Here is a 10,211-nt window from a genome sequence, read left to right as displayed (position 1 = left end):
AAAAAAAAAAAAAAAAAAAAAAAAAAAAAAAAAAGAGAAGAAGCTGGCCGGCCATTTCAACGGCCAGCAAAAAATAATAAGAATAAGAGAATCAGCTGGCCGTCGACCAGCTGAAGAAGAAAAAAAAAAAAAAAAAAACAAAGAAGCAAATGAACTGACAAAACCCTGACAAAATTGGGGGTGTTGCAGGAGAAAGAATTCTCCAAAGAACAACACCCCCATTTGTGTAAAACAAGAAGCAGTAGTTTTTTTGTATTAAAACTTGTGCCAAAACATGCTAATGGGGAGGGCCTTAGTGCAAAGTAAATTAATGAGAAATACTCAGCTAAGATGGCGATTCATATTTTCTTGATGGAAGCATACTACTGACAGTTTAACCAAAGAAATTAAATTCATAATTGCCATTTGATCGAATCAGAGATTAATGTGTCAGTTGTGTCTGCTGGTTGTTGCATAAATGCATGCGCGCAGCTTAACAAATGGTTAATTCAACTTCAACGTAATCATCGGCTCGAACATCAATTTCCCGGCCCCCAAAAAACATAAAATCACGTAACACTATTGGAAAGATTCAATGCGGTTAAACAAATAAATTTTTTTAAAAAAGGAGCAGTTAGTTGAACAGCCACGACCAACATACTAAATTAACCATCAAACCTAGTCATGGTCAAATGAAGTTTATGGGATTTAAATGGGGAATATAATGGGGATGCCTGTCGTACATGCTGTATATTACCGAACGTCAAATTTTAAAATAATGGACATTTGTCCCCTGCATTTTTGGTTCCAAAAGTCTATAACGAGAATGAAAGAGATGGGATTTTAGGCCTATAAATAGCTGCCTCCCATTCACTTGGATTTGCACATCACATCCAACTAAGCAAATATATATATATATATATATATATATATTTCAAACAGAAAGAAATTAAAGCAAACTAAAATGGCAGGATCCATGATTAGCAAAACAATCTTTATTGCCCTCTTCTTCTGCTTCCTTCTCATTGCATCCTTTGGTGGGTTGACTTAATTCACATATGCCCTCTTTCTTCTTTTTTCCTGATTATTTCATGCTATATATATAAGCTAATTAAGTATAATACTTTATATTAGAGTTTTCGAGATCGATTCGCGTTCCGTTCAATAGCATGTGATGAATATATATTAAGAATAGATCTGGGCCGAAACAAATTGACCCGAGTTAGGATGGTCCAATGTGGACGAGGTCAGCCATGGCTCAGGCTCAACCACTGTGATCGGCTATGGCCTTGGAGATGGAGGCCAGGAAGAGGCTCAACCGGCAAGGTCGGCCTCCGGGGTCCGCCTTCGTGGTCAGACCCCGAGGTCGGCCTTCGGGGTCAGCCTCTGTGGTCGGCCTTCGTGATCAGCCTAGTGGTTGGCTTTCGAGGTCAGCCTCTCTGGTCGGTCTACGAAGGCAGTTGGACGAAGTCCTATTCTCATGGGTCAAACTATTTTTAGGTTGATTAGGCTTACTACTTTAAATAAGCATCCTTTGTCCTCATTTAGGACATCTCCATCTTCATCTCATCATATCTTAACATTACCGATTCTTGTAATATCATTACAAGAATTCCTAATATAAGGCTTTTGTCTCCTTAAATTTCATACTTTTATTTATTTATTTATTTATTCCTTAATTATTGATATTAGTTAATTGCAACCTCCGAGTTACTTAATTCCATCAGTATGTAAAAAACATTTATATATTTAATTTTCTTTCACGTATGCCATGGCAGGTGTGCAAACTGCGGAAGCACAGAGAGGAGGCGGTGGGGGCGGCGGTGGCGGTGGCGGTGGCGGCAAAGACAAGTACTGCGGAAAGCCGGCGAAAGGTTGGAGTGGAAAGTGCAGTAAGCCGAGGTGCAATTCGTGGTGCAAAAGCAGGGAAAAGGCTCACCATGGAGACTGTAAAAAAAAGACTTGCTATTGCTACAAAAAATGCTAAAAAACTATATATCGTATCTATCTTGGAATGGTGCACATTTATATATTATATACCTAAATAAGATGCTGCATATATAAATGCTCTTATAGTAATTATTCTGCGGCAGACACCATCGCTATCATTATCATCTATCTCAGTGTGCTAATTATTCTGCTTAATATTAAAATTTTTAGTTTTGGTGTGTATCTCATTGTTTTCTTATAAATATATTACGTTACGAGAATAAAAACTTGTTTGGGTTCTTCACTTCTACTAGTAAAGTTGCCTCTATTTTTACATCATAGTGCAGCTTCAACATTAATGTAGCTATATGAAGCACAAATAGTTTGTGCAATTACGTACTAGAAAGTAGAAACTAAGCACAAAGCACAAAGAAATCAACAAGAAATGAGCAACTCTGCCAAATACCTTGTGGTCAAGCAGTATAGTTGCGGCCCTTCCAAGTGAGAGGTTACAGGTTCGATCCCCAAGCGTTGAAAATGGTCATATGAGTCATTTTCCTGATTTTCAAACACAACCTAATTCATTACAATCTTCCGAAGTGTTAAAGAACCTAAATTAAACTAAGCTAAAAATATAAAAGGAAATGATATAAAATAGCTAAGGCTCCTCCATGCATGGGTCAGTATCAAGAAAAGAAAAAATGGTGATATCACGCTTAAATTGTGAGTAAAGCATGTGGGAAAATCCATCTTCAGCCGGCCATTCGAATGTAATTTAACTTGAAGAAATAAACATCATGGAACGGTTTGATGAATTGTCGTTCATCATACAATCCATTCTTCGTGCAGTGGACACAACTCTTTCCATGTTGTTTTGATCTTTTTAACATCAAAGTTAGGCTCTATTGTCTTCATAAAAGTTGACTTTTCAAATGCGCAATAATCGCTCAATTTAGATATTTCTATGTTAAGATATAATAAAAATACTAAATCGTGGTCATGTTCAGTGGAAATTAAATTATATTCCAACTTAGCTTATTACTTTTTTGATCCACTTATGTATTGATTTGCCCATATGATCAAGGTTATTAATTAAAAGAACTATTCTTTGACTCTCCAAGAGGTGTTACATCTATCTCTTTATATTCTCATTGGCCCTCATTCACTTTAAATATATCTAAAATACCCAAAAGTCTTTTAATTAATCTCAATCATTAAGAATTAAGAATTACACTTAAAAACACAAATGAATCAAATAAGTAAAAAAATCAAAGGAATGCTATAGGTAAAATTATAACAAATGAAAAAGCCTAAATACAAGTCAAAATATGAAAAACATATATACTATATGTGGAGTAACAATATTTTTTATTTTTTGAGTACTACTGACTCTGTTACAATATGAATCTTAATATGTGGAATAACTATATGTATAAGTCAGCATCATGCTATTAAGAGTCATAGCTTGGTTTGGGAACTTTTGAAAAAGAATTGACAAATTTAGGAATTATATATATATATATATATAAAAGTTTCCGTGCGGTTGTGCGGTTGTTTTAGGTGCGTAATTTTCTTTTCAAGGTGCGCGATTTTCTTTCTTAAGGTGCGTGATTTGTATGTTTAATTGTAATGAAAAGAGAGCAGTGGGTACTCCAAGATTATTATCAAATCAACAAAAAAATTAAAAAAAAAAAAAACACACACACACACACACACACAAAATTAAGTACTACACTCATTCATACTAATTCCAAAAATATGAACTTCAAAATAAATATGTGCAAAATGGAGGTAGAAACTGTTGATGAAACTGGACATATTGCAGCATCAATATTCGGACTACCTGCAAAGTTATTGTTGTTACTATAGTAAACAAGTTTTGAAACTAGAACAAAATATACTACTCATTAACCTTCTAAAAATATAATAAATATTACGAAATAATATTTTGTTCAATACTTTTACATGAGAATGTACGACACACATCTCACAGCATATGAAACATATAGGGAGAAAAATCATCACTGTCAAATATCAATAGACGCTTGCAAGATCAAGAGTTCATAGTGATCTCAGTCATATATACAAACACAACGAAACAAATTCACAACTTCCTATATTATCATAATTTTATTGCATGACGCTGCCCTCTATACTACCACAATAATTCAATTGCACATGACACATTACCAAATACCAATAAATAAATTAAAAAAAAAAAACAAGTACTGAAGATAAAGGCAATGACAATGCTACCCGAAAGAGAATTAAAAACACTTAGAGAAATTCAAACGAACAAGTATTATTTATTTATACTATCATTTTTAGACTAAGTATTTAGATTAACGTTTTTATAAAATTGCAAACATTTATTTTAGTGACAACTATAATCAATGTCTCATATATTATCTTGCATTCATAAACTTTGAATTACTGATTTAAATAAACAAATTCAACATTCAATTACATATAAATGAACATCTCCTATATAATCTTGCATTGATATACTTTGAAATAGTTATTTAAAAATAAAGAAAAATTACAGTTTTTGTCCCTAAATTATAAGATAATTGTAGAATTTGTCCCTAAGTTTTGGTTATACTCACTTTTCGTCCGTAAGTTATCATTGGTTTTGCACTTTTCGTCCCTGAGTTATACTAAATTGCAAATTCCGTCCCTTAGTTATCAATACGTTGCACTTTTCGTCCCTAACTTAGGTGTGCAAAATTTAGTAAATTTTCTGTTAACTGTTTTTTAACGAACTTTTTCGGTTCGATTAATGGCTAAAGGTTTTTTAAAATTTCGATTAACGATTAATTCGGTTCGAAACTTCGGTTAACCGAAATTTAAATATATATAACAATAAATTCATAAGAAAATATATAAAAACAATATCATAACAACACTACAAATTTATAGAGATTTTACATATTATTATTATTATTATTATTATTATATATATATATATATATATATATATATATATATATATATATATATATATATAAGTTTGGTTAACCGTTCTATTAATTCAGTTAATTGAAGTTTCGAACCGAATTAACCGTTAATTGAAATTTTAAAAAATCTTGAACCATTAACCGAACCGAAAAAGTTCAGTTAAAAAAAGTTAACTGAAAACTTATCGAAGTTTGCACACCTAAGTTAGTGATGAAAAGTGCAACGCAATGATAATTTAGGGACAAAATTTGTAATTTAGTATAACTCAAGGACGAAAATTGAGTATGACCAATACTTAGGGACGAATTCCACAATTATTCTATAACTTAGGAACAAGAAGTGCAATTTTCCCTAAAAATAAACATTATGCATTATCTCATTCGTGCAAAGCGTGAGAAACTAGTATTAGGATATATTTAATGCATATGGGTGATAGTAATTTTAGTTACATGTTTGAATTGGAATATAATTGAAATACCATATTATCCTTATTTAGAGGGATTTTATCAATGGTAGGAATCAAAATTTTTAAAAAATTAAATGCAAGAATCATGTTGTACATTTTTTTAGTATGCATACGACCTACTCTAAATGTGTGCAAACACGCAATCTGGTATGCGCGTTTTAATGAGCGTCCCCAATGTTGTGGAATAATATTGAACACTGTGCATATCCGTCCATGAATGTGTGCAATAGAAACCATAGTAACCTAAGTGTGTGCAAACACGCAAACTGGTGTGTGCATTTTACTAAGAGTCCCCAATGTTGTGGAATAATATTAAGCACTGTACATATTCGTCCATGAGTGTATGTAATAGAAACCATAGTAGTGTGTAATAATGCGGCCAAAGGCTGTAAAGCCATACGACTCTATCTACACTGTGTGTGTACTATCATGTATTTTGGTATAACAGTGTGTGCAAAATTTTTATTTTTACATAGTAAAAAATTCCTAATTATATAAGTTTTTTAGTATGCATTTCATCTATCATTAGTGTGTGAAAAATCACAAACAGCTGTGCATTTTACTAAAAGTCAACGCTTTTACTCAAAACTCGTCGAACACCATGTTGCACACACTAAAATATAGGAATGCACACACTAAATTATAGGAATCCACCCGTACACACCAACAGGTTTGGAAGCATACAATTCGTCCCCACTCTGCATACACTATAGTGAAGCATTGCACACTGACGCAACCAACGTTCAGAGTTGTCTTTTTCGGATTTCCTAGATAGTACTTGATTCTTAGTTAATTTCCTACCATGAATACAACTCTTACAAATTTGATAAAGATTACACATCAATTTAAATCCAAATTAAATTCTCATGTCAGTTACTATATCACCCCTATCAATTAATTCTATATTAATTACTATATGCCATTCATATTTTGGAGAGGGAGGCTTAGGATGTAATCTCATGATTTCTTCTTGGTTTGAGTCGATTAACTATGGACAACTTAGGCTGGTTTACCTCATTGTGGTCATTTTCCGACTAAGATCACAAGGCAGAGTTTACATCCTTGTGGTCCTTTGCTGGTTAGAATCACAAGGTTGAGTGCGGGTGTACATTGCAAGTTTCCATCGTCATCCATGTAATTAGGAATTACAATGGGGCAGGACAGGGGATATATTCCCCTTCCGCGCACCCGCACTCCCACCACAATGCTCACACTTGCACGAATAATGAAATTCCTACCTCATCCATGTCCCCTATAAAGATTTTGGGGGTGCAAATAATACCCAACTAGCAACTTAATATCACACTTGCATCTAATAATCATTAATGGCAGAGAACTCAGTTCTCATTAAAAAGATGTAGAAGGGTGATTTCATAGAAGGCTAATCTCATAGGATCCAACCCCTTTATATATACGTATATATATATAGGAGCGCAAATTATACTGTGGACCATGATCATGGCTGATACTGCAGTTATGTTGAACTGATACTGCAGTTGTGTTGAAAGGAAACTGCAGTTGCGCGGAACAGGGGACGTTCATCCGTTTAACACAACTGCAGTATCAATTCAACACAACTGCAGTTTCAGATGGATGAAACGGCATCTGTTCCACACAACTGCAGTTCCCTTTCAACACAACTGAAAGTAGCAGTCATGACCCATGGGCCACAATGCATTGTGAACCATGGTCCACAGTATAACGACTGATATAGGAGTGTGTTCAAATGAGAACACCACCATCAAAAGTGAGGATAGATCTCAACTACCATCAAGATTCCCAAATGAATGGATCTATTAATCCGCACTTTTTACATAGGAGTTAGGAGTTTGCTCTTACCTGAACCATCCCTTTATATATAAGATCGTATCAGTTAACCACACTACGAGTTTTAAAAAATATACTTAATAATCAAATACAAAAGAGATCTAATCAAATAACACCACATCGATCATGAATATTATGAAGATAAATTTACGAGTATAACATTACTCCTGATTTAAACACACTTTGCCCAATCCCAAGCATTGCAGCCAGTTAATAATCCAAACTGAAACTAAATATGTCCAAAAGTAACCCTCAATATGGCAGTTTAGAATGGTTATCAACTTATCATAACATCGAGCCAAAATTGCCACCTTTACACGGCCAACTAGACTGAGGTTCAAAGCACCCTCCTACGGGGAGGGTGACTTTCACTAAATGCCTAAAAGTAGAAAATGAAAATCTGCACTGTAATAACAAAGCTACCAAGCAAAACCACGGAGAGGTTAATCCAATATTCTTTGATCTTCGAGTCCTAATAATCAAGTCCTGACACGCAAGTATCGAGTTTTTTTCACATCATTAGACTTCACAGGCATACCAGTTTTGCCATGGCATCTGTTAGGCACATGCAAGTAATTAGAATCACCAGCCTCATCATCATCAGTGTCGACTTGCACCTCAGATGACATCCTTGTTTGCATACCAATGCGTCCAGGGAGAAACACATTGAAGTAAAAATTTATTACGGTTGTCCTATATTCAGATGGGATGGATTTCAGTGCATGCTTCAGAAAGTTTTTTCCATTTGTCTGTGGTTTGATTTTCACCAATGGCTGAAAAATCTGTTGTTCCTTAACTGTCCATGACTTCATCATTTGTTCCCCCATTTGATCAAATTTCCAGGTTGAGAAAGCAGGGCCAAGATCGCATTGCAGAAGGAGTCTTTCCTCAAGAACATGGCGTCTAACACAATCAACAGAACCAGGGGCTTGACAATTGCAAGACTCTTCTCTGCCTTTCCCAATGGATCTAGTAGATAATTTTGTATCATCAATTTCAACAGGCCATACTCTGGTTCCCAACCATCTTGAATCATCAGAATCACCGTCAGCACTATCAGCTCTTACATTGCCAAGTGGAACAGTCCACTCAGGAACTTCAGCCTGGAAGCGAGGCCCAACTGGAACAACCATCGTCTGCAAGTGATCACCAATTAAGTTTAATAACCGAATGGACCGGCGAGGTGATTGAAGACGTTTGCCTTTCGTAGCCAAGGACTTTGAATTGTTAATCACTTCATTCAAGGCCAGCAAGGGCCCTTTAGTAGGGGTTAGGGTTAGGTCCACAGGACTCAATGGGTTTGAACCATTTACAGATTCATCAGAGTCAATTAAAGGGGAAATATACTTGGTTGGAGGTTCCATATTTACAGCATCTAGATAGGATTCTGAAAATACCCGCTCTTGAAAACTGTCCTCAAATGTTAATAAGCTCTTTGTGCTATGTGAGGTTGAGATAGGTTTTTGTTGAGAACTTCTTGTTGATTTAACAGAGCCGAGCAAGCTTGAAACACTAGACATATGGGTCAACTGCTTTCTACTCTTTTTTCCTTCACTTTCTTGGTCAAACGCCTCCAAAGCAAGCTTTGGAGCACTTCTCAACTTCTCTTTGACATACTGTTGAAGCTTTCGTTTTCTCTGTTAATATACATATGAGGAGAGGCATTCATTTCTATTATGTAAACTTAAGGTTTAGATGTTAAAAGACATACAAACATGCAAAACTGGAATCCAATGCAAAACACAATAAACCTAGCCTAATACTAAATGCTTCCCTATGCCTTTTCCTGAAGCTCATTCATCATTGGGGCTATGATTTAACTCCAAACCCTAAGATCATCATCTGACGATTTCTCATATGGTGCTTGCTATTAGCCATAGCAAGAAAACTAAAAGGATCTTGGTCCAAAATATAGCCTATCTTTTCCAAATTGAGAACTATTCTCAGGTTCCAGAGCCAATAGAGAAGTTGGGCACAGTTAGTTTATTGTCATCAAGAATTATAGCAAGTTGAACTTACCCGTGGACAGTCGGTCTGGCTGAGAGACAAGACTTCTCGCACTCTTAGTGTCTGGCTGAACAATGATCCAACATTTTTTAGGGTAACTTCTGGATCACAGGGATCCAGAGCAATTCTTCTCAACTGAACAAGCATTTCTGCATCAGAATACTTTCCAAAGAGACATTTTTCTGGTTCTACAGTTGAACATCCTTTGACTATCCCCTGCTCCACTCTTCGCTTCAATCCAGCCATTGATCCAACAACCAAGCTCTGCTATCAACTGTTCCCCAAATTCAACTCTGATGTTAAATTACAAAACTCATTACATTCTAAAATCACACCACCCAAGGTTTAGAGCAGCAAAACAAAGTAATGAAGTATAGGATCAAACATGAAAATTCAACTGAATGCAATAAATAGTTATTATTTCCACTCACTAAATTAAATGCGTTAATTGCAAAATAGAGTCAATGTTCAACAAACTCAAAACAAAACTGATCATCTTTCCCGATATATTGGAGACCATTACAGTACAATATTTAAATCCAAGAAATTAACATTTTTAAACCATTCATCTCAAATCCATGTAACTTCAGAGTAGAACGACTAAGTTAATTATCCGTACAACTTCCAAAACACGTGAAACCCTAGAATTCGAGTTTGTTCCAATACACATCGTCTCAATGCTCAGCTCACTGGTAGACTACAAAATACATATGTATATAACCTATATATGATGCATGTGTGCATATACAGAGAGATCTCGACGAAAAAGAAAGTAAAGAGCAGTGAGCTAGAGATAACAAGTATATAGAAATAAACTTCATACCAATTTGTACAGATACACACTCAAGCATACGCTGTATGTTCGAGTATCGACGATTTCGGAACAAAGACCGCCGGCCGGTGAAGGTGGATGTACGGAGCGCTCAACTTTGGCGGGTCGGGTCACCGGCGTTCGATATTAGATTCCGTCCGTTCTTTTTCTGGGTTTTTCGTTTTCTTCCCTTTTTCTTCTTATTCTTTTCTTTTCTACCCCTTGAGTTTTAGC

The 10,211-nt window shown here is 35.3% G+C and overlaps 1 protein-coding gene across 5 annotated transcripts; it reads right to left on the bottom strand.

Annotated features, from left to right (window-relative positions):
* Window positions 1-7,242: 7,242 nt before the first annotated feature.
* LOC116005568 (AT-rich interactive domain-containing protein 2-like) lies at window positions 7,243-10,211 on the bottom strand. 5 transcript variants are annotated; one of them, XM_031245797.1, is made up of 4 exons: window positions 9,990-10,211; window positions 9,179-9,459; window positions 8,557-8,796; window positions 7,243-8,295 (listed from the first exon to the last, which is right to left on the bottom strand). In XM_031245797.1, the coding sequence occupies exons 2-4, from the start codon at window positions 9,410-9,412 to the stop codon at window positions 7,639-7,641; spliced, it is 1,131 nt and encodes a 376-aa protein (XP_031101657.1). In that variant the 5' UTR covers window positions 9,413-9,459; window positions 9,990-10,211; the 3' UTR covers window positions 7,243-7,638. The 5 variants fall into 5 exon arrangements, with proteins under 5 accessions (XP_031101657.1, XP_031101654.1, XP_031101658.1 ...); XM_031245794.1 differs by having other exon boundaries at window positions 7,243-8,796; XM_031245798.1 differs by lacking the exon at window positions 8,557-8,796.

The sequence above is a fragment of the Ipomoea triloba genome, chromosome 15 (assembly GCF_003576645.1).
Source record: "Ipomoea triloba cultivar NCNSP0323 chromosome 15, ASM357664v1".
NCBI classification, from domain to species: Eukaryota; Viridiplantae; Streptophyta; class Magnoliopsida; order Solanales; family Convolvulaceae; genus Ipomoea; species Ipomoea triloba.
Note: the sequence above shows the minus strand (reverse complement) of the source record. Positions and strands in the feature narration are given on the sequence as shown.

Bases quoted from the DNA above. Each gene is read 5' to 3' on its own strand.
- LOC116005568 (XM_031245794.1), bottom strand. From the start codon at position 9,412: ATGGCTGGATTGAAGCGAAGAGTGGAGCAGGGGATAGTCAAAGGATGT. The intron at 8,797-9,178 runs GTAAGTTCAACT...GTATATTAACAG, and splicing joins GCCAGACCGACTGTCCACGG to AGAAAACGAAAGCTTCAACA.